General features: G+C 49.6%; 1 protein-coding gene across 1 annotated transcript in view; it reads left to right on the forward strand.

Annotated features, from left to right (window-relative positions):
* The window catches only part of PECAM1 (platelet and endothelial cell adhesion molecule 1), a 55,746-nt gene extending 37,961 nt beyond the window's left edge, over positions 1 to 17,785 (forward strand). The window contains exons 14-16 of the mRNA XM_082860472.1: positions 1,345 to 1,401; positions 11,951 to 11,973; positions 16,784 to 17,785. Coding sequence (XP_082716598.1) covers positions 1,345 to 1,401; positions 11,951 to 11,973; positions 16,784 to 16,813 — 110 coding nt within the window. The 3' untranslated portion in view covers positions 16,814 to 17,785. The remainder of the gene's footprint in view (positions 1 to 1,344; positions 1,402 to 11,950; positions 11,974 to 16,783) is intronic.
* The last annotated feature ends 6,238 nt before the right edge of the window (positions 17,786 to 24,023 follow it).

The raw sequence follows: 24,023 nt of genomic DNA on the forward strand, positions 1-24,023 counted from the left end.
GAGCACGAGACCCGGGCGCTGCCCTAGAGGGCGTGGGGCCCGCCAGGGGAGATGCTTGTGGGGGCGAGTCGTGTCAGCGTGCCGTGGGCGCCCACGTAACTGCCCAGGGCACAGGGAAGGGGGGAGTGTGTCAGGGAGTGTGTAGGTGTGTGAGGGTATGTGCACCCAAGTGCAGGAGCGAAGCTTGTCCTGGGGCTTGGAGGATGAGGAGGAACGGGGCAAAGCAAAAGGGCCGTGCAGACAGAGAAGGAGTGTGTGCAGGACCAGGGCGTGAGAGAGGGGAGCCTGGTGAGTCGAGGGTATCTTGGTGTAGTTAGAATCCGTGTACGTGCCCTGGCCATCTGCCACTGAGGAAAACGACATCCACGTGGCACTGACCATGGCGGCAGGAAGCATCACCCAGTCTGGGGTTCCGTTTCCCGATTTATAGAGAGAGAATGCTGGCCCCACGGCATCAGGCACCTTTCTACAATAAGGCTTCCTGGTCCTTTGTGCAGGTGAGAGGGAAGTGGCGGGCTGCATCCCCTGAGGGTCTGTGTGTGTAAGTGCATGTAGATGCACCATGAGCGTGTGTACGTGTGTGTGTACATAACCTGTGTGTGTACGTCAGCTTAAACAGATGGCTGTACAGGGGCTCTTTGTCTCTCAAACCACTGAGGCTCCTCTGGGTGTAATCCACACCCTAAGTGGGTCATCTTGTCTGCTGTTCAGAAAGGGTCCAGACCAGAGGATCTGAACCCTGTCTGCATATTAAAATCCCCTGGGAAGCTCTTAAAAACACCAACAGCAGGGCCCGCCCTGGACCAATTCAATCGACCTGCAGTGAGGCCCGGCTTGCTGACATTTGAAATCAACCAGCCCAGTTGTCTAGAGTTGTAACTGGGTCCCAGCTTATCCTTAGAGTCACAGATGATACCCAGGCCCTAACCCTGACCTTGGGTAATTGGGAGACCCTAACCCAGCCTCCCGAGAGGGGCTGGCAGAGCAGCTGGACAGAGGGACACAGTGGCAGAGGAAGAGGGATGGGGCCACCGAGCTGGAGGCTACAGGTCTGTGCTGGGGGTACCTCTACCTGCGCCCCCTAGGTCCAGGGGTCCCACAGTGGCCTGTTGGCCTCATACTTCCAGGCTGAGAGTGATGCTGGAGGGACCATGATCTTCTAAAGCCGGGAAATGGCCCGGGCTCAGTAGTGACAGGGATTCCAGGGGCTCCTGGAGATGGGCACTTGTGGGGTGGGTAGTGGGGTACAGCCTTGCCTGGGAGCCTCCGACATTTTCCTGCTTCAGCAGTGAGCTGACCTGGTGCCCAGAGGCAGTTGTTGACCTGTGCTTGGTCCCTTTCCAGGTCTGGGAACAAAGGGCACGGAGACGGTGTACAGTGAAATCCGGAAAGCTGACCCCGGTGAGTGAGGGCCCCTTAGCTCCCCCAGCCGGGGGTTGGGGGGAGGGCGCTTCCCGCAAACTCATCCATGGGGTCCTGGGAGTGGGCAGGGGAAAGAAGGAGCCAAGGCAGCCAGAAAGGGTGCCAGAGTTGTTAACCCTCTCTTCCCCACCACCCTTAAAATGTGGCCACAGGTGATGTGTACTATTTATTTAGTCGATGAACACTTATTGAGTGCTGGCTGCATGCCAGGCAAACAGAACCTTATACCTTCACACCCAACTAACGGCCAGGTGGACCAAAGCGTGTCCTGGCACCCCTGTGTGCTCATGAGATGCCCAGCAGCCTCCCGGGCACTCCTGACCCCAAGAGAAGCAGCGTGGCCCTGCCTGTTCTCAGGTGCCAGCCAGGGGCCCCACCTTCTCCTCACCCGGGCCCTGGTGCACTGGGGCTCCCGAAGGTCTTAGGCAAAGTCGGTGCTTTGCTTTGAAGACGTTCAGTAGCTTCAGCCTTTCTGTGAGCATGCCGACTTTGGGGAAGGGTGTATGGATCTGCTTCCGCTTCCTTTGATTTCAGCCCAGACCCCACTTCATTTCCCATTTCCACTGCTTCCTCATGGAGAGATTCCCTGGGACTGAACAGACACGGAACTGGGGATGCTCCCAGCAATCTCATTTTTTGTGTAATTATTATATTCTATTCTCATGAAATGAAATCCACAAAGACCACTTTTATTTTTTTATCTTCTTTTTTATTGAAATCAAGTCGATGTACAATATTATGTAAGCTTCAAGTGTTCTACCTAGTGGTTTGGCGTTTGCATACATTGTGAAATGATCACCACGATAAGTCTAGTAACCATCTGTCCCCATACAGAGTTATTACAATATTATTAGCCATATACCTTATGTGATATATTATAGCCCCATGACTTATCTTTTTATATAACTGTAGGTTTGTTACCTCCTAATTCCCTACACCTATTTCGCCCATCCCCCATCCTCCTCCCTTCTGGCACCAACAGTTTGTTCCCTGTATCTGAGTCTGTTGGTTTTTTTTTTTGCGGTACGTGGGCCTCTCACTGTTGTGGCCTCTCCCGTTGCGGAGCACAGGCTCTGGACGCGCAGGCTCAGCGGCCATGGCTCACGGGCCCAGCCGCTCCGCGGCATATGGGATCTTCCCGGACCGGGGCACGAACCCGTGTCCCCTGCATCAGCAGGCGGACTCTCAACCACTGCGCCACCAGGGAAGCCCTCTGAGTCTGTTTCCACACAAAGACTATTTTTAAATTCTGAAAATAAGTCACAACCCAAAGGGCATAAACATTCCAGGGGAAAATAGTCACTATGCAGATATCTTGCTTTGTACAACAAACCTCTACTTAAGTGGATTCTTTGAAAGGGAATTATTAAAACAGGCTGGAAAACTTTGATAAAGCCTGGCTACCCCAAGGATGGTCCAGAGACAGGTAGCAACGATCTCAGGCCCAAACCAGACTCACAGGGTCAGAATCTCCAGAATCTGAACTCCCAACAAGGTCCCACCTATTTCTTTTTTTTTCTTTAATATTTATTTATTTATTTTGGTTGTGCCAGGTCTTAGTTGCGGCCTGTGGGCTCCTTAGTTGCAGCACGCAGGCTCCTTAGTTGTGGCATCCGAACTCTTAGTTGCGGCACGCATGTGGGATCTCGTTCCCTGACCAGGGATCGAACCTGGGCCCCCTGCATTGGGAGCACGGAGTCTTATCCATTGAGCCACCAGGGAAGTCCTGGTCCCACGTATTTCTGATGCTGCCAATATTAGAGAAGCACTGTCTTACCTGAAGAGCCTACTTGTTATCTGAACTAGGAATCACCCCTTAATTAATCTTTTTAAAAGTGGTATTTTCATGGGTAGAGCAGAAACTCAGCCCCATGGAGAACTTGACTGAATGATAATTTGAAAACCATTTCCTGGGGAATTCTTGGCTTCAGTATCTCATTTTGCATTCTCAGTCTATTCAGAGCTAGCAAAATGCAAATTTAGAAACAGGCTTCCTCTGTTCTTCCAGTGTAACAGAAAGCTGAAGCTCAGATCAGGTTCAAGGTTGGTCCTGATGGGTAATTGTGTAAAAATGCCCCCTTTGCTTTCCTCGTGGTGGTCCCTGAGATGGTTCGCTTTCAGTCGCTTTGGTTATGCAAAAACTCACGTTTATTAAGCACTTGCTGTTTGTGCTAAGTGGTCTATATTACATTATCTCTTTCAATCCTCCACAGTAAATCCCATTTTCAGATGAGGATACTGAAGCATAGAGGGCTTCAAACAGTTCCCCACGGTTAGGGTTAGTACACCAGAACTGGCCCACCCCAGAGCTGGATTCCGTGCTCCTGATCATTGAGCTGCCTTTGGTTTTGGGGAAGGGAAGCTGGTGAAGTGTGGAGGCCACAGGGAACCCCAGCTACAGGAGGCCGGGGAGGGGCGGGGGGCGGGCTGTGGCCACCTGAGGCCACCCCTGGAGGCCCCATACAGTTGGTGAAGGCCACGCCCAGTGTGGATTCCAAAGGGCTTGTGTTAGGGAACCTGCAAATTAGCCTGAAAAAAGACAGATTAACAAGAAAAAAGCAGTGAGAGTAACTTGGTGGAGTGGGTGAGGGAAGCTCCCGGAAGCCTTCCTTCTGCATCCGTTGATGCTCATTTGCCTCTAGCTCAAAATAACCCTTATGCCAAAGTGGCATGTTTGGGGGTGGCATATTCTGGTTTTCGACTCTGCTTCAGGGTAGCTGTTCAAGTGGGTTCTCTCAGTGTCCCCAGGCTGGTTCTAGATGCCTGAGTCCCCAGTCCCCGGCTGTTGGAACCTGGCTGCTCCGGCTGGCCTCAGGCTGGAACAGACCACAGGCACCATAGAACCCAACCCGGTAGGGATTTGAGGTGGCAAAGAGCCCTGTTTTGCTGGGGGATATCTGAGCCCCTGTCCTGGTGCTGCCACTTAACAACTGTGCGACTTTGACCAAGAGGCCTGACCTCTCTGTGATGACTCAGTTTCTTCAACCGTTAAATGGAGATGCGATTAAATGAGAAAAGGGGATGAGACGGCGCCGTTTACTCCAAGCATGCAGTCAGTGTATCACCCCTACCATACAGTGAGCATTCAATCCATTTTAGCTGAAAAATGCATGAGGAACTTGAGCCCTAGTGCCTGGCCCAGGGCAAGACTAGAGCCAGCTCCGGACTCCCAGGCCAGGGCATTCCCACTGTGCTATCTGGGCCATTAGGTGTCAGTTGGGGCTTGGGTCTCTCTATAATCTGGTCTTTCATCTGGCAGCCAGCCCCTGCCAGGTAGGTAGAGGGAGCCCTGGGTCTTATAGCCAAAACCACATCGCTGCTGCAAAAGCCAGCGTCCTGGAAGCCAAGGGAGTTCCTGTTTTTGAGCGTTTCCCACTCAGCTGCTGCCCAAGGGGAGGAGGCTGCAGGCCTTGGTGGATTCCCCTTCCCTTTTCTTTTTTTTTCCTCTGTCAGCCACTCAAAACCATCATAGGGTTGATGGAGGCTCTATTATTATTCCTGCTCTACAGATGGGGAAATGGGCAGAGGTGAAATAGCTTGTCCTGGTCCCAAGGCCAGTGGTGGCAGAGCAGGGACGGAGTGTGGGGAGCCTGGCTGCAGAGTGACGCACTTCACTAGCCTCATGTTTCCTCTGTGTTGCCAAATCAACTGGTTTCCACTTTCATCAGCCTAATTAGAGGATGCAACTCTGTCTACTTTAGAATTTAAGAGTAACAGCCTGGTATGGTCTGGGTGAGCCTGGGTGAGTCACGGAGCCTCTCGGGACCTCTGTCACCTTCTCTGTGGAATGAGGGGCATGGGCTCGAATCTGGATCAGGGGTTCTCCAGGTTGGTTACAATACAGGTAGACTGGCACCACCTCTGATTCAGCAGGTCTAAGTGAGCTGAGAATTTGCGTTTCTAACAGATTCCCACATGCTGCTGCTACTGGTCTGGGGACACACTTTTAGAACCATTTTCTGGATGCTCTGAGTTCCCTTCTGACTGTACCACTCTGAGTTCTGCTGTGCTTCTCGTTTGAAGCGGTAGAGTCTTTCTTTTTTTTTTTTTTTTTTTTTTTTTTGGTAGAGTCTTTCTTACTCCCCAGCAATCCTGGAGGAATTGCTCTAGATTGGCCGGCAGAGATAACCCAGAAACACTGTATGTGTGTGTGTCTGTGTGTGTGTCTGTGTGTGTGTCTGTGTGTGTCTGTGTGTGTGTGTGTGTTGAGGGGAGGGTGTGACCCACAATAAAAAAAAAGGCCCCGTGAGGGTCTCTGGGCTGGTCTGGGAGCAGCCTGAGCGCAGAGCTGAGTCTTATCTGACTTTTCCTTCTTAGGTTTTTGTTCTTCCCCAACTGAGAAACTTCCCCAGTTTCTCAGTTCCCCATCATCTTCCAACGAGCAGCACTTCAGGGCTGGCTATTTTGGGAAATGGCTCACAGGGCGTAGTTCTGGCTCTTAGACCCCCTTTTTCCCCTGAGTGATGCAAAGGAAAACTGCTCCTCTAGATAAGCAAAAGGGCAACAGGCAGGCCTGCCTCCAAGGAGCAACCCCAGGCAGGGCTGGAGAGGGTGTCAGGGGATCTGGAAGGCCGTGGGAGGCACCAGGTCTTTGCAATCTTGGCTGTAGGCTCTGAGCTCAGCATTTTTTTCTTTTAAAACCTGTGGTAAAATATATTGGGTTGGCCAAAAAGTTCATTCGGGTTTTCGTAACATGGAAAAACCCAAGCGAACTTCTTGGCCAACCCAACACATAACACTTGCCATTTTAACCATTTTTACATGTACATTTCAGTAACACTAAGTACAATCACATCGTTGTATGGTCATCACCACCATCCATCTCCAGAACGTTTTCGTCTTTCCAAACGGATACTCCTTACCCATTAAATGATAATTCCCCAGACCCAGCCCCTGGCAACGACGACCGTTCTACTTTGTGTCCCTGTGAACTTGACTACCTTCAGCTGTTTTAATCTGTCAGATCAGGTGGTTGAATGAATGATCTTAAGTTGCTTTCCAATCATAACATTCAGAGCCTCAGCATCCTGGCGTTTGGAAGGGATGGTCATTTGTCTATGCCTTGGTCGCTCCAGACCCAGGCTCTGGAACATGTCTGTGGTGGGTGGGGACTCAGTCCCTTCCAAGAGTCACTCCCCAGGTCCCTTGGCGCCAATCCTAATCCTCTGCCCACCTTTGACTCCACATTTGCCCTTCAAATCTGAGTTAAGTCCTGGATCTCAGGGGCCATTTTACCGTGTTTCTGCTGCATTGTGTCAGCCAGAGGCCAGCCTGGGTGGTTCTCTGTACTGCAAACCTCATGGAAAACACCCTTAATAGGAGACCTGGGGGTTGGTCTTGGCTCCGCCCTCATCAGGTTATAAGACTTGGCCCCACCCCCACTGCTATCCCATCAGACGTCAGTTTCCTCACAAGTCCCCACTAAAATTCCCTTGGCCTCAGTGGAGCTGCTGCGGGGTGGACGTGTCAGTGTTCCTCAGGAACGTACGTGGCCCTTGAGTGGATAAGGGCTGTTGTGGACAGGTGGGTTCTATAAAATGAGGAGGGAGGGAGGCATCTCTTCCAACTCATTACCTCCCACTGGGTCTTGACCACAGTCACACACATCTGCTCTTCTGTATTTTTTCATAGTTGAAAATTTATTGGAAAAAAATTTTTTTCTATAAATTTATTTAATTTATTTTTGGCTGCACGCGGGCTTTCTCTAGTTGGGGCAAAGGGGGGCCACTCCTCGTTGCGGCATGCGGGCTTTTCATTGCGGTGGCTTCTCTCGTTGCGGAGCACGGGCTCTAGGTGCGCGCGCTTCAGTAGTTGTGGCTTGCGGGCTCTAGAGCACAGGCTCAGCAGTTGTGGTGCACGGTTTTAGTTTCTCCGTGGCATGTGGGATCTTCCCGGACCAGGGCTCGAAACTGTGTCCCCTGCGTTGGCGGGCAGATTCTATTTTTTTTTATTTTTTATAAATTTATTTTATTTTTTTTTTTGCTGTGTTGGGTCTTCATTGCTGCTCCCGGGCTTTCTCTAGTTGCGGCGAGTGGGGGCTAGTCTTCATTACGGTATGCGGGCTTCTCACTGCGGTGGCTTCTCTGGTTGCAGAGCATGGGCTCTAGGCGTGTAGGCTTCAGTATTTGTGGCACATGGGCTCAGCAGTTGTGGCACGCAGGCTCAGTAGTTGTGGCTCACGGGCTTAGTTGCTCTGCAGCATGTGGGATCTTCCCGGGCCAGGGATCGAACCCGTGTCTCCTGCATTGGCAGGCGGATTCTTTTTTTTTTTTTCCTCTCACTGTTGTGGCCTTTCCCGTTGCGGAGCACAGGCTCTGGACGCACAGGCTCAGCAGCCATGACTCACAGGCCCAGCCGCTCCGCGGCATGTGGGATCTTCCCGGACCGGGGCACGAACCCGTGTCCCCTGCATCAGCAGGTGGACTCTCAACCATTGTGCCACCAGCGAAGCTCCTGTTGGAAAATTTAAATTCATTATTAATATGTTGTTACAGTGACTCAAGCACAAATGGCATTATGTTTCCTACTCTTAACTATTCCAACACCTGAAATATTCATTTTTAGGAAAATATAAGTACTAATACAGTAGCATACTAGAAAATTTTGATATTAAAGCTTATTTTCCCATTGGAGTTACTTTGCCTTTTTTTTTTTTTACATATACATGTATCTATTATTTTTCAAATTCTTTTCCCATTTAGGTTGTTACATAATATTGAGCAGAGTTCCCTGTGCTGCTATTCTATTTTGTTGACATACTGCTGAGCTAACATCTTCCTGTCCCAGCAATTAAGTCAGTCTGAGGCGAGGAAACCTCTCGATCTTTGAGCTTTTTCACTTTCCAGCCATTAGATGATTCTTTGCTACATGTTCCCTGCCTGTTAGGGAGGGAAGGAGAGGGATGCTCAGAACTTGGAAGACTTTTATCAGAAAGAGACCAAATTGAAGTCAGCCTCAGGAGAAGACAGAGCAAGCCCCAGGGACACTGCCAGAATGGGTGGAGAAAGAGATTCTGCCCCTCACTGAGCTTCAGCTTTCTCAGGGGAATGGAGAAAATGCTGATAATTTCCTCATCATTTAGATCTGCAAGCTTAGCACTTGGGGTTTTTTAAAGTTCTTGTTTCCTTTCCCCTCATTTGCCTGAGGTTAGGATTTGTCAGCAGTAGCAGCTCGAGTTATGGTTAACGACACGGCTTTTACCAGAAACGGGAAGAGTCGTCTGTTTTCGTGCTCCTCAGTAAGCAGCCATGTGGATGATCCTAGGAAGTGAGCACTGCAGGAAAGTGATCCAGGTGCCAGTGTGGCACCTTTCTCTCCCAGCCCTTAACGAGAGCCCGTTTACTCCCACCCGCGTGGTTTTGGACTTCACGCAGGATAGTCCGTTACTCAGCTGAGCCCTCTTGGTTGAGATGGGGGAGGCGTCTTCGCAGGTTTTTTTCATAGCTGGGTGCTCTGGGCTGTGAGCTGACCTGGAGTCAAAGGCGCCCCCCACCCCACCTCTTCCTCCTCTGCCTGGTGCCAACTAATTCAAGGAAAGGGTTGATTCTTTTCCTCCCCCTTGTGCTCTAGTGCTCTCCTAGTGACAGGAGCTAAAAGAGCTAAACCGTAGCTGGGTAGAGAGCCTCTCCATGAGTTGGCTCACAGTTATCCGTGGCAACGCTCCTCAGCTTCCCTCAGCCTGCTGGAGCCTGGTGTGAACTGGAATTCCCGGCTAGCCAGGGAAGTGTGTATCTTCACCCTGATTCAGCGATGGATGGCTTTACAGTGCCCCAGCTCATCCTGAAAGTACTTTATAAAATGGTTTGCAGTTCATCCAAAGCATAACTTATTAACATATATTTACCCCAGTTTTTAAGGCAGGAGAATAAAGCGGTTTATTATAATTAATTAGCAATGCAGTCAAGTTCTTCCCTGTGAAAGAACTAAGGTCTAGGATAAGATTTCCACAGTTTAGGGCAGAGGTTCTCAATGCAAGAGACATTTGGCAATGTCTGGAGACATTTTTGGTTGTCGTAATTTGGGGCGGGAGGAGGGGTGCTACTGCATCTAATGGTTGGAGGCCAGGGATGCTGCTAAACATCTTAGAACGCACAGGACAAGCCCCATAACAAAGAACTATCCAGCCCAGAATGTCAGTAGTGCCAGTGTTAAGGAACTCTGGTTTGGAGGAATTCGTTTCCTGTCATTCCTCCAAGACGAGAGCTGGTTTTCCTCCCTAGATGCCCTGTGCCCACCTTGGAGGTATCCTGGGCACATCCCACCTGACAACTAGTGGTTCTGGGGAGAGATGCCTAGTCCTGCTCCAGACACTAACCTATGTCTTTTGGATCAGGCAGGGCCCACCTCCCTCACTCAGCCTCCTTCTTCTGCTTTCTCCTTGCCTGGAATTCAGACTTCTGGGATACTTCTTAAGGGAGCAGAAATCCAGTATACCAAGAGTGGCTGGTCATGGAGACGGGACCAAAGAACAGAGGGGCCCTATGCCATGTCCCCCCTGGAAGGGAGAGAAGAGCACTTGAGGGCCCGTCCCCACCCATCCTGCGAGACCCAGAGCAAACTAGCCTAGTGGGCACTGCCAGCCTGCCCCCAGGGTGGCATCTCCTACCTCAGAGTGCAAGGCGGTAAAACTTGCTCCATTAAAAAAATATATGGGGGTTTCCTTGGTGGCGCAGTGGTTAAGAATCTGCCTGCCAATGCAGGGGACATGGGTTCGAGCCCTGGTCCGGGAAGATCCCACATGCCACGGAGCAACAAAGCCCGTGAGCCACAACTACTGAGCCCAGGTGCCACACCTACTGAAGCCTGTGCACCTAGAGTCCGTGCTCTGCAACAAGAGAAGCCACTGCGGTGAGAAGCCCACGCACCGCAACAGAGAGTAGCCCCTGCTCGTTGCAACTGGAGAAAAACCCACACGCAGCAAGGAAGAACCAATACAGCCAATAAATAAATAAATAAATTTATAAAAAAAAATATGGATACTACCCACCAGATTCTGGTACCAAAAAGAAACAGAACAAGTGTGCGTAACTTGGAGCTCCATCCGCATCATCAGCGTACTTGAATTTTAGTATTCTGTGTCCCTGTTGCTTTAGGAAACACAGCCTGAGGCTCTTGCCCTCTTGTGTCTGATTCCAGAGCCCTTGGGGCTTTGGAGGAACGGGAAGCATGGGATCCTTTGGGTCCTCCCAGGTCAGGTTTGGGCTGGGGGTGGGGTGCTGCCCACAGCCTTACTCAATGTGTGGAAGTTTACACAATGGCTCAACTTCTTGGTCGGGCTGATTCATCCATTTGGCCTTTGACGCCTACCTCTGACCCAGCCAGGACAGAAGGGGGCCCCTTAGGAACTCCTGGCCCTGTTCCCTCTAGAGGAGACGCACAATGGAGCTGTGATAAGACAGGGTTTGAGGAGGAAGTAGACTGGTGGAAACAGGATATTTTTAAATTAGAGAAAGAAACAGAAGATTGTGACTCCCGTTGTGACAGTTGGGTCCTGAGACAGCCCAGGATTCAAAGCGACTGGGCTTGAGCTTGGGCGGCACCAAGGCCCCTTGAATTGCCTCTCAAGTAAGACTGAGGATTTGGGAGTGGGGACAGGGTATGACTCTCCACCACCTTTAAGAATAGCAACCAACCCCCAAACCCTCATCTCCTCTTGGGCCTTCCCCAGGCTTCTGTGTCTTCAGAACCATGTCCATAGTGGGCTATTTGGGGAATCAGCCCCAACATGTAGGCCACTCCCCATTCAGAAACTCTGCTGTTAGTGGGGCCTGGTCCTGTCCAAGAGGCAAATCGTAGCCCTCTCTTGCCTCTTGCCGTGAAAATCATCCCTAACTAATGCAGGCGGGGGTCACGCACCTTCGACGCAATGTCTCCTGTTCTCTTCTGGACATTTTCAGAATGTCCAGCCAGTCCCAGCATGCACCCTGGCAGGAAGACTGTGTGGTCTCTGGATGACTGAGATGAGGCTCTCCGGGCCCTACCCTTCAGACAGCACTTGAACCATATATGCCAAGGGCGTTGGCCTTGTTTGTACTTTCTGCTCCATTTGATCCCACTCCTGGGAATAGACAAACTAGTATGAAATATGGAAATTGCTTTATTCCCAAAGAGGATGTTGGCAGCATTATTTAAAATAGCCAAAACTTGGAAAGCACCTCAACTTAAATGTTGACATTTAAGTCAACAGTGGAACCAGAGATAATTGTTACCTGCTTTCTACTTTTCTGTAGTTTTCAGTTTTTTCCCCTAACTAACAGGTGCTATTAATTCTTAAACAACTGTTTAAAATGTTAAACTGGCTGCCCGGGACTTTATATGCTTGTCACATGGAGCTACAGGGCCCAGGGGAAGCTATCTGTGGGCAAAGGAGCCATAAACCTGGGCACCCGGTGAGCTTGAGGGTCACCTGCACTGCGCCCCCTCCCTCCCTCTTTATTTGCGCAGCTCCTGAGATGTTGGGCATGGGGGGTGGGGAGAGCCTAACTCATGCTCTGTGTTGCTCACCTCCATGTTATCCTTTGTTTTGCAGATTTCGTGGAAAACAGATATTCTGTAAGTACACATTTCATATGCACTATTTTTTTTAAAACAGTCCATCGAACAGTGAAATATTTCCAGACTCACCCAGGTTCTGCAGCCCCAGCAATGACACCCCTAGACTAGCCTCGTCTGTTTTAGACCAGGAGCCTGGGCTCCTCTGACTAGCCTGGTCATCAGGCTAGCCAGGTTTTCTAGGCCAGCTGTGATTTTGAAATTCTCTCCTACTGTTTCCATCATTATGACTCAGCCCACTTGTGAAGGGAGAGCCTGGAAGTCCCCTGCAGGGTTGGGAATCTAGGGCTCTCAGCTCCAGATGAGCAAAGTCCACATTTCCTCTGAGTCTAGGTCCTTGGAGGTGAGGCAGATTCGGGGGGTGTCCTAGGAGAAGAGAAGCGTCCAACAGTCACCCTCACACACCAGGCCCTCTGCTGCAGGGGACACGCAAGGCCTTTGATCCAGTGAGGGAATCAGATGAGTTTTCTTGGCTGAGAAAGCAAAGGGATAACAGCTACTCCAGAAGCCATGGAAACAGAGAACAGAGGTGCTTTGTTCTGCCTGGTTAGTGGTCTCTTCACCAAGGAGGGGTCATTTGGATGGGCCATGAGGAGTGAGCGGGTTCCAGCAGCGTCCAGGTAGAAAGATCATCAGGGGCAGAGGCGTGAGGGTTGGAGCAGTCTCTAGCAGCTCAGAATGGGAGCAGACAGGGGTGCCGGTGACAAGTGATAGGGGAAAGGTAAGTTAGCACTTGCTTGGGAAAGACTCCAGCACCTCATTATGAAGTTTCATTCTGTAGGAAATAGAGGCTTTAGGAAGCTGCCACTTGGCAGATGGGAATGTTTAAAAGAAGTGCAGAGGCCCAAGTTCGAGTTTTGCGAAGACCCATTTTCCCCTATCTTCCTACTCCCAACCTTTTTACGAGCTACCCAGCAGCACAAGAGTTAACTAACTGGGCAGCTAACGTCTTAAGAAATGAGGGATTTGTCTCGCAAACTGCTTCTTTAAGGTCTGGGAAGAACTTTCAGCAAGATTGCCGGTAGCCCTTCCAATGGGCCCCCAGCTTCCTTTGTTTTGCCTGAGTCTGAATTCTTGTAAAACAGAGAACTCATTATGCCTTTGACAGACAGGAAGCCGCTGACATTCTTTTTATGGAGGAAGGCTATCAATTTAAGGAAAAGAGGAATGAAATGAATGTCTTTTTCTAGCCTAAGCCACCCAGACTCCTGAAATCAGAGACTGTTGCATTGGAAGGAAAAGGGGCCCAATTTATAGATGAGAAAACCGAGTCCTGAATTGGCAGGACAGCTTGACCAGGGTCACCCAGCGTGTTAATAGCAGAGCCAGGACTAGAACCCTAGGTCTTCAGACTCCCCGGCCAGTCCACAACACAAGACTTCCTCCAAGAAGTGATGTCACTGTCCCAGCCATCATGGCATTGCGAGAGTGGAAAGTGAGAACTTTGCCCCATGGGCCTTGTGGGACTCGGATAAAGAGATGTTCTCCCGCTGCAATAATCGTGGCTGTGTCCACCCAAGGCAGGTCTGCGGGACCTGCAGGACTGACTTATTTACTTTTTCTTCAATCCAAATGATCTCTCTGGACAAAGGCTCTGAGCTCTAGGACAGACAGAACTTCCCCTTTCCCCAGAAGCCGGCCCATGGGCCCAGGAGTCTGCTTCCAGAATGCTCCCGAGTGTTCACCCGTGGCTGGTCCTGTGCCCCAAAATAATAAGGCCTTTTGGCGGGAGCACAGGGATTCCCAGCCGTTGGGAAAGGCATTTTGAATCTTTAAGGGAATGCGTCTTGTTTATAAAAGAAGCAGGTATAGTTTCCCTAATAATCAGCTGGTGAGGGTCAGGAGAAAATTAATTGAATTGCTCAGCAGGGAAATGGGAGGGGATTTCCTTCCTGAAATCAAACCTGGCGATCATTCCCCGTTGTTTAATGGCCGTTGCTTCTGAAAACATATTGGAGGAAATATCTTAACAATGAGGTAGCCACTTAGCCAAATACTAATTTAGTATTGTTCGACTTGCTTCAATGGCACATTCTGACTTCATTTTTCCTCTGCCATTTTTGCCTTGTTTATAAATCGTGTTGTGGCCCAGGCAGACAGATAACGTGAAAAGAGAACACCCTGTACTTAAAGGGATGAATCTGGACCTGCGTGGGTCTCAGGATCTTGGAAGGGACTTGCCTTCTTACTGACAAAAGGCAATTTCTAGTTACAACTCATCTCCTTCCCTCCCGGGAGCCAGCGGGCAGCTGGACTGCAATGGGAACAGCCCTGGAGTTGGGATCAATAGACTGGGGCATGAGTTCCAGCTCTCCAGCCACGCCTAAGCTTCCCCATCTGTAGAATGGAGATGGTGATGGCAACAACAAAAACAGTAATGTCTGCCTACTTAAAGACCATCTTAAGGGTTAAGTGAGAAACGTGTGTGCAGAGTACTTTGCAGATTGCAAACTATCATATAAAAGCTAATCGATTATCTATTTTAAAGTTCTTTTCATCAAACACTCTGGCAGCATAAGGCACGGATGGAGAATTTACTTCACTGGGCCCTGAAATGCCCCTGTCACCTGAGGGGAAGGTAGCAGTTGCTTACCCAAAGCACAGGATTCAACCCAAGCCAAGCTTTGCCAGGAAGCAGAGACCCACGTTAAAACTTGCCTTTTCCCTGATACCTATTTATTAGACATGTCACTTCAGGCAGATTTCCTAACCTCTCGGGGCCTTAGTTTCCTCATTTGTAAATTGGAGGAAATAGAACCCTCTCACTTAGTTGTTGCAAGGATTAAGCCAGCACCTAGCACAGATCTGGTTCACTGGAAGTGCTGGTGGGGGCGGGGGGGGGGAGACATTCTAGAAGCAGGAAGTAGAGATCCCAGGAGCGTTAGAAGCAAAATGACCTTTGAGAGTGTCCACACCATGTTCTGGCCAGAAGGGGGGGCAATTTCTTGGCTGTACTTGGTGCCTGACAGCTGGCCTCTGATTTACACACAGGCAAGCACAGCCTTGGATGTGAGCACATTAACCTTAACTTCCAAATCCCCAAGGCCTGGATGACTGTGGCCCAGCCTTTCCTATCTCTGGAGCTGGTCCTGCAGCAGCTCCCCGAGCACTCACTTCCCCTGGAGAGGGGAGCGGAGGTGTCTGGGGAAGGACTTGGTCTGGGGCCTGCAGAAGGCTGGACACCAGGGTCACACACACACACACACACACCCCACCACCCCCAGCTGAGCGGAGGAAGTGGAGCGAGGGTAGCTGCCAGGGCTGGCGGGCCTCCAGCCCCCGGGGGCCAACACAGCTCTCTTGGCCTGCTTGCCTGGGTCTCTCCTGGCAAAGGAGGAGGCAGAGCCTTGGCCTTCCGGCTGGGGCCCCACAGACCTGCATCCTGTTCCGAGAGGCTCCTCAGCCCTGGCAGGACCAGAATAAAACAGGGACTCCATCTCAGCCAACCCTCAGGGAGACAGACAGCCCGGCCATGGCGTTCCCAAGACGTTGGCCAATCCCCACAACTTCTGCTCCTGCCTCCCCCTGAGATCCACCTGCAGCAGGGGGCCCTGTGCTCGCAGAGGGCCCAGAGTCAGGCACTCAGGCAGGTGCTGCCTGCTCTTGCGGACTCACTGCTGCCCAGGGCCCAGTATCTCCCAGCATGCTCCACTCTTGCCCCCTTGCTCCATCCATTCATCAAAATCCACCCCACCTCGCTGCCCAGCTAGGGTCCTCTCACCACCTCTCAACTCCTTCTGCAGTTTGGTAGGACCTCTTCCACCTTCTAACTTCATGCTAACATTGTTTGTCAATAATTGATAGGATATAAAATTCTCGGGGACAGGTTCTTGCATCCTCAGCAGAAAGAACAGTGCCTGGGTCAGACGGGGGTCCAGTCACTGATGGGTGTGTAGGGGACACAAATACCCTGTGGAGCAGTTAGAGAACACTGCAGGGCGGCATCTGGAATTTAAGAAAAAAATTTTTTTTCACTTTTATTGTGGCAAAATGGACACAACATGAAGTTTACCATCTCAACAACTTTTCAGTGTACAATTCAGGGGCATTAATGCATTCTCATCGTTGTGCAACAATTGCCAAATCCATCCACAGAACTTTTCATTATCCCAGACGCAAACTCTGTACCCATGAAGCCCTAACTTCCTGTTTCCCCTTCCACCCAGAATGGCAGCCACCATTCTACTTCCTGTCGCTATGAACTTGGCTCTTCTGGGTACCCCATTTAAGTGGAATCACTTGTTCCTTTTGTGTCTAGCTTATTTCAGTTAGCATAATGTTTTCAGGGTTTATCCATGTTGACATGAATCAGAATTTCATTCCTTTTTAAGGCAGAATCATATAATTTAAAAACATTTAGGTTTGATCATTTGAGTTCAGTCTTTCATTTTTGAAATATAAAAACAAACCTAGAGAAGGTTCACCTCATGTTAGAGGCAGAGCTGGAGCAAGACACCAGGTGTCCCTTAACTTTCCTAGTCTTCCTCTTTTCTAGTCTTCCCCATGTAGCACCCATGGGACCTAGTGCTGGGTTCACAGTGGGTGCTTGATGACGTTGGTTGCTAGCCTGATGTGCAACGTGTCTGTGGGGGGAGTAGAGGCTGCAGGCCCTACGGAGCAGGTGTGGAGAGAAGGGAAAACTGAGTGTGGGCGGGAGCTGCCCCGCAGGGCGGGGCGTGTCCTCGGATGACAGAACTGCTTTGCAGTTCCTTTGAGACGTGCTTTGTGCAGTGTTTCATATCTTTCCACCGGGCCAGTCTTCAATGCTGAAGGGTGTGACCATAGTGTGTCTTGTCTCTTGTCACTGCAGAGAACGGAAGGCTCCCTTGATGGAACTTAGGACTCCGAGAGCACACGCTCCTCCCTGGGAGGACACCCACATTCTGAGAAGAGCAGATGATTCCTGTATTCCAAGAGTTTTGTGCACTTATTTATGAACCTACCCTGCTCCCACCGAACCACGTGGCAATTCCTCAGGCCAAGTCACCAGTTCTCAAATCCATCTTAACTACATTTATGTTGGGTATAAAGGGCTAACAGAGGGGCTGGTTAATTTCCCACACGGCCCGCCTCCCACCAAGCTGGAGCATCCTCGGGAGTGGAGAGAAGCAGCAGGAGGTTCAGAGTAAACTGGCCACTGAGATATTTTGAAACTTGAATATTTTGTCTTGTACAGAGATCAAGAACTTTTCCAAGTCCCCTCATACACAGAAACCAGTTTCTGTTTTGTAGTCAATCTCTCCTAGCGAATGGCCTGACTCGGGGGCTAGTTTTTCTCTTTGCCTTTGGTCCTTCAAGGGTGTGTGGTTCTGGGCAGTCCTTGTTCCTTGGAAGTACACAGCATGGACCAGACAGCTGCACCCTGTCCTCTCTACCACCTCACCTGCCACAGATGGGAAAGCAGAGCTGCTTGGGAGCAACCCCTTTGAGATGCCAGCTTGAAGATGAGGTTCATTCTGTGCAATGCACCAAACAGAAAGTGAAGTTGGACAAAGCACAGATGTTCTTAAGCTGGTTTTCTATTCCCTTTCTTTCTTTTCCTCTACCATGCTGAAGGCCGAAGGACAGGAAGATGGTTGCCTCCAGCAAATATTTTTTTTTACTAGAAAAATGAAATGCCTATTTTTCTTACTAATTTTTTGTTATTTATTCCTTGCTAAAGGAATGGTCTCCCGAGGTCTTCAAATGTTTCTGATGGTGCCCTGAGTGGGTGGATGAGGGGCTGCGGCCATTCTGTGGTGGGGTCGCACTAGTGAGCACACCCAAGCGAGACCACCTCCCTTGTCCTCCTCATTGACACAGCTGCAGGGACCCTGAGGGGTGTTGTATTAAATAAATTTGATCTTTACTCTTCACAGACCTGTGAGATGTCATCTTCTGAGAGGCCACACACGTACAGAATATCTGTTGTGCCTGGGGACTCCTCAGGGCATCCAAGGCCACAGAGAACCAAGCAGGTCCCGTCAGCAGGCCAGGACCTCGGTGGCCTTCACTGAAGTCAGAGGTAGTCTGAGTCTCGAACCCTGAGTTATTAATATCCATCAGCAGATGCTTCACTGTTTGCTTCCTAGCTGAAACCTGCTAGGCTGCTGTTGTCAGATTGAGTGAACAATAACAACTGCCCACCCCACCCCCAAACCAGGATGTCCGGTTAAATTTGAGTTCCAGATAAACAACAAATAATTTTTGAGTATAAGTATGTCCCATGTAACATTTGGGACATACTTATACTATAAGAGTATTCATTTATCTGAAATTCAAATTTAACTAGGCATCTTATGTTTTATCTGGTAACCCTACTGGCAAAGCCTCCTCCCACCCCTCTAGGCCTCGGGATCCACCCTCCCCCGTGGCCTCAGACCAGACCTCCCTGCCCCACAGGCCAGCACCACCCACTGGACCTGAAGGCAGAGGAGAGCTGCGTGTGTCCTGGGTCTGCGGTGGCAGAAACTTGAAGGAGCCTCTTTGTCTCTTCATCTCTAAGATGAGTTAGACTAACGGTTCTTAACATTTGGGGGGTTTAGATTCCTTTCAAAATATGATGGCAGCTGTAGACACACACACACACACACACACACACACACACAATGTTGTATCACAAAGATGCTATACAATTTCCCGGTTTTCAGGGCCATTGACTCAGTGCAGAGACAAAGGACTGGATAATCGCTAACAGCCTTCAAGCCTGATAGTTGTTGTGTCGGTGATTTGGGGTGCACCCCGAGCCCCTGTGTCAACTCCTCAGTCCCTTGCTGCCACCAGAGCAGAGCATTTCTGTGGAAGCTGGGAAGACCCTGTTCATACTGCTTATCACTTATAAATGGAGCATAATTGGGTCTTTATTTTTCCCCTCAGTCTATATGTCTGAAGAGCAGGCCACACACGCAGGAGTCTTCCTTTCAGTATATATATTTTTTAATTAAAAAAATTTTTTATATTTATTTATTTATTTTTGGCTGCATTGGGTCTTCGTTGCTGCGCGCGGGCTTCCTCTAGTTGCGGTGAGCGGGGCCTACTCTTCGTTGCGGTGCACAGGCTTCTCATTGTGGTGGCTTCTCTTGTTGGGGAGCACGGGCTCTAGGCACATGGGCTTCAGTAGTTGTGGCACATGGGCTCAGTAGTTGTGGCTCATGGGCTTAGTTGCTCCGCAGCATGTGGGATCTTCCTGGACCAGGGCTCGAACCCGTGTCCCCTGCATTGGCAGGTGGATTCTTAACCACTGTTCCACCAGGGAAGTCCCTCTTTCACTATATTTAATGGCTGAAACCTCCCAACTCAGGATCCTGGTTCCGCTGTCCTAACCTGAAGCCATAACCAAACGTCTAAGCCTGAGCTCATCACGTAACAAGGAGGGTCCAGTCACCATTTCCAGGAGAGGAAGGACGTTTTCTTAGCTGTGGAACTTGTTAGTTAGAGCTCCCTCTTGTGTCTTCATGTTGTAATAGCTTATTAGAGAAGAGACCACTTAGAAAAGGCAGAGTGGAAGTTTTTCCCTCTTCTGAGGAGCCACACGAGGTCAGCCACCCATTTCATGAGCACATACCGAGCGCTCCACCAGCAGAAACTGACTGACTGAACTCTCACTCCGTGACATAGACTCAAGATGGGCAAAGTGATCCCAAGGTCAACATTAATTCATTTATGCAGTGGTTTTCTACCAGGGCGATTTTAACTCCCAGGGGTCACTGGGCAGCGTCTGGAGACATTTTTATTTGTCACAGTTGGGTGGGGCACGTGGTGGGTAGAAGACAGGGAGGCCATTAAATATCCTACAATGCACAGGACAAACCCCTATGACAAAGAAGTATCAAGTCCAAAATGCCAACAGTGCCAAGGTTGAGAAGCCCTGCATTGAACCAGCCAGTTTATTCATGTATTTACCCAGCAAGCTTGCATCCATCCACCATGCTCTGTTTTCCCGACACTTGGGAGTAGGAAGATTATAAGAATCACACGGCCCCTGATTTCCTGTACAATCCAGTAGCAATACAGGTGAGTAGAGAGCCAGTTACAACAGTGGGACAAAGGTGGTGATGGAAAAATTCAAAGCCAGTGGGGGCATAGGGAAAGGGCTCCTAACACAGACTTTGGGGGATCAGAGAGAGTGTCCAAGAGGAAGGTGGGTCTAACCAAAGATCTGAGGGCAGGTAGAGGGTAGCAGGTCAAAAAGGTGGGGTGAGGAGCAAGGAGCGTGACCAACAATGGGGGGACGTGCGCTAAAACCCCGAGGCAAGGGAGAGGATGGTGTCCCCAGTGAATATAAGGAAGACTGCCTGTCAGCCCTATGACCCAATCAGTCCTCTTCAAAAAGCCAGCACTGTCCCCTGGGAATGTCTGCCGGGAATCCCATTGGCCCGACCCAATCTTTGAGAGTCTTAAGAAGAAGGTTCCCAAAAGTTGCTCGGCCAGAACTCAACTCCTGAGCACAGCTGTTTTTGAGACTCTGCACCAGTGTCATTAGCATGTCGGAGAGAAAACCTCTGCCGTAGGTCAGATTCTGCCCTTTGCTCACTCACCACTCTGAGGCTCAAGTAAGAAGGCGAACTGGAGGGAGGTGGATGCCCAGCGGGACAGTCTCCACAACTGGGGTCCACGGGAGGGTGCGGGTAGGGCATGGTGTCTGTGAACACCCTGAGAGTGGGTGCAAACAGTTGTGAGAGTACATGATATTCTAGGAGAGAGTCCATAGCTTTTATCAATTCCTCAGAGACATAATCCGAAAGAGGGTTAAGAACTATGAAATAATTAAAAACTCATGTGTTCTCCTTATGATTTGATGTCAGTTGAAAACCCAGATAGAGGTCAACCCATTTCTAATCAAAGGGTCTACTTCATGGACAGTTTTAAGTCCAATGTCCCAAGAGGGACTTGGCTTGCCTTGAAAAAAATTGCTCAGAATAAAGAAATAAATGGTGATTTCAGTGTTCAAAAGAGACAGCCGTCATCTCTCAAAAGTAATAAACTATTAGACTGTTTTGGAATGCCAAAGGAATGGGCAGTAAATATTTTGAAAAGCTTCAGAGTCCAAAGTATTTCTAAAGCCTGAAGTGTCCCTTCATACGCATTTCCTAATTCAATGGGAAATGAATCTTTATTTCAACATAAACTTTGACAATAGACAAACTATTTCCATGTTCAGAGAGGATGAAAGATGCTGGAAATAAATAAATTCTTAAGGAAAAGTAAAAGGCAGGTTGGAATGGGTGACTGGCTACCAGTTGACTCCGTGATCTTGGAGACGTCACACATCCTGGAGCTCTTCTCCTGCAAAAGGAAGCGTATTAGTGTCCTAGGGTTGCCATAGCAGAGCACCACAAACTGTGACTCAAAGCAACAGAAATTTATCCTCCCACAGTTCTGGAGGCCAGAAGTCTGAAATCGAAGTGTCAGCCATGCCAGGATCCCTCCAGAGTCTCAAGGGATGATTCCTTCCCTGCTTCTTCTAGCTTCTGGTGGTCGCTGGCGATCCTTGGTGTCTCGTGGCTTGCGCTGCACCACTCTCATCCATGCCTCTGTCGTCACGTGGGCTTCTTCCAGATGCGTGTGTATCTGTGTCTTCCTGTGGCCTTCTCATAAAGAGACCAGTCATTGGATTTAGGGCCCACCCTAATCCAGTATAGCCTCATCTTAACTAATTACATCTGCAAAGACCCTGTTTCCAAAGAAGCTCATGCTCTGATGTTCCAGGTAGGCATGAATTTTGGTGGGGGTGAGGGGACACCAATGCACTCCAGAAGGAATTGGACAAGATGACCTCATGTTCTCGCAGCTCTACTTGCCATGTGTATAAGATGTTCCTGTAAATAAAGTATGACAGGACTTCCCCGGTGGCGCAGTGGTTAAGAATCCACCTGCCAATTCAGGGGACACGGGGAACGAGCCCTGGTCTGGGAAGCTCCCACATGCTGCGGAGCAACTAAGCCCGTGTGCCACAGCTACTGAAGCCCGTGTGCCTAGAGCCCGTGCTCTGCAACAAGAGAAGCCACCGTAATGAAAAGCCCACGCACCACAACGAAGAGTAGCCCCTGCTCGCCGCGGCTAGCAAAAGCCCACGTGCAGCGACGAAGGCCCAACGAACCAAAAATAAATAAATAAATATATTTTTTTTAAAAGTATAACAACAATGATTTACCATTAAATAACCATTTTAAAAATTAAGGTAACATTGTTTTATAGTATTATATGTTTCATGCACATACATTTTATTTCAACTTCTGTATATACTACAACGTGCTCACTACCAAAAATTTATTTATTTATTATAAATTTATTTATTTATTATTTATTTTTGGCTGCGTTGGGTCTTCATTGCTGCGCACGGGCTTTCTCTAGTTGCAGCGAATGGGGGCTACTCTTCCTTGAGGTGCACAGGCTTCTCATTGCAGCGGCTTCTCTTGTTGCGGAGCATGGGCTCTAGGCATGCGGGCTCAGTAGTTGTGGCACACGGGCTTAGTTGCTCCACGGCGTGTGGGATCCTCCTGGACCAGGGCTCAAACCCATGTCCCCTGCATTAGCAGGCGGATTCTTAACCACTGCAGCACCAGGGAAGTCCCCACAACCAAAAATTTAGTTTCCAGCCATCACCATATAGTTGACCCCTTTTAACCATTTCACCCTCCCCCCACACCCCTTCCCCTCTGGGAACCACTACTCTGTTCTTTGTATCTACAGCATATCTTTTGAGCTTTCTCAATCTGGTGTTCTTTCACTATGCTCTGTTCTCGTGTATTTTGTGTCTCTGCCTCTGAAAATATTTAGTTTCTTTCTCTAACCTTCTTTCAAGTTCTCTGTGCCTCTCTCATCTCTCATCCTTTCTCTGCTTCCTCTCTCTACTTCTTTTTCTCCTCCAATTCATCTTTTCCTTTTCTCCCCCATCCCCAATCAACTGGCCATAATACAGAACTGAAGTTCGTATTTCTCTTATATGGATAGATGAGTTTTCTATTCCCAGTTATTTATTTTGAGAGCCAATGCATGGAATCTTTTCTCTCTCTTTAGGAAAAAAACAAAACACCTCCAAAAGCCTGCAAAGTTGTTTTCTGTCTATATCTGACCTTTGGTGGATTATTTTTCCAAGGATTTATTGGATTCACTAGGAAAAGTCCCCAGTCGCTGCCTTACTTCTTCCCAGTCCTGGGATGTGCTGGTTTTCCTGGAACCTCTTGGCACAGGAGGGTCTGGTTTTGTGCCAGAAATTATTCCATTAGTTTCTTGTACAACCAATGCTCTCCTCCTCAGGGCTTGGGTTGTTTGGGCCAGAATTTGCCAAGCAAGGGAACCTCCTGCTGTTGGGACTTTGAAGGAGCCCAGGACTGGGTCCTAGAAAAAGGAAAAAGAGTGGATTTTGGTGCCTTCCAAAGCGAGGGCAAACCTCAAGCCGGGATCTGACACCGTCTCGAGAAGCTCTGTCACACCACCAGCCATTCAATAAAAGTACGTATCTCTGAGCCAAGGTGAGTTTGGATTCCAGGTGGCTTCTCCGGCAGGTCAGTTTCAGAAGAACAAGGTGGCAGAAGAAGCTCTTTGAGGTCCTGATTATTTAGAAACAACATGGAAGAGTTAGACACACGGCAGGCAGGTGGTTATTCCACTGGGTTCCTGTGGCAGGGCCAGTCACTGAGGTGCAGTTTGTTATTAGTTTCCTCTGGGGTCCTTCAGCCCCTGCCACCAGGCACAACTCTAGGAGGTCCAGCTGAGGCCCCCTGTGACCCCAACCCCAAGGAAAGTTGTACTTGGAAGGAGCAGAGGTGGAGCAGCAGGCAAAGGAGAGTCCCCCAAACTGGGGAGAGGGAGCTGCCCCTATGATAGAGGCAGCTCCCTCAGGGAAATGTCTCCCGGGCATCCAGGGACGCCAGACACTAGGCTTGGGACTTGCAAGAGATCTTGGCCTCTTGGCCTCTGCTGAGATCACCTCACACCTCATGTGACACAGAGCCTGGGAAGCCACCTGTCCTCTAGGGACCCTGGGAGCCTGAATCACAAGGAGCTTGAGCAGTGACCACAACCAGACTCTCTTCCCTTCCCCCGTTTTCAAGGAGCTACATGATCCT

This window comes from Leucopleurus acutus (genome assembly GCF_964270905.1).
Source record: "Leucopleurus acutus genome assembly, chromosome: 19".
In the NCBI taxonomy this organism is placed as follows: domain Eukaryota; kingdom Metazoa; phylum Chordata; class Mammalia; order Artiodactyla; family Delphinidae; genus Leucopleurus; species Leucopleurus acutus.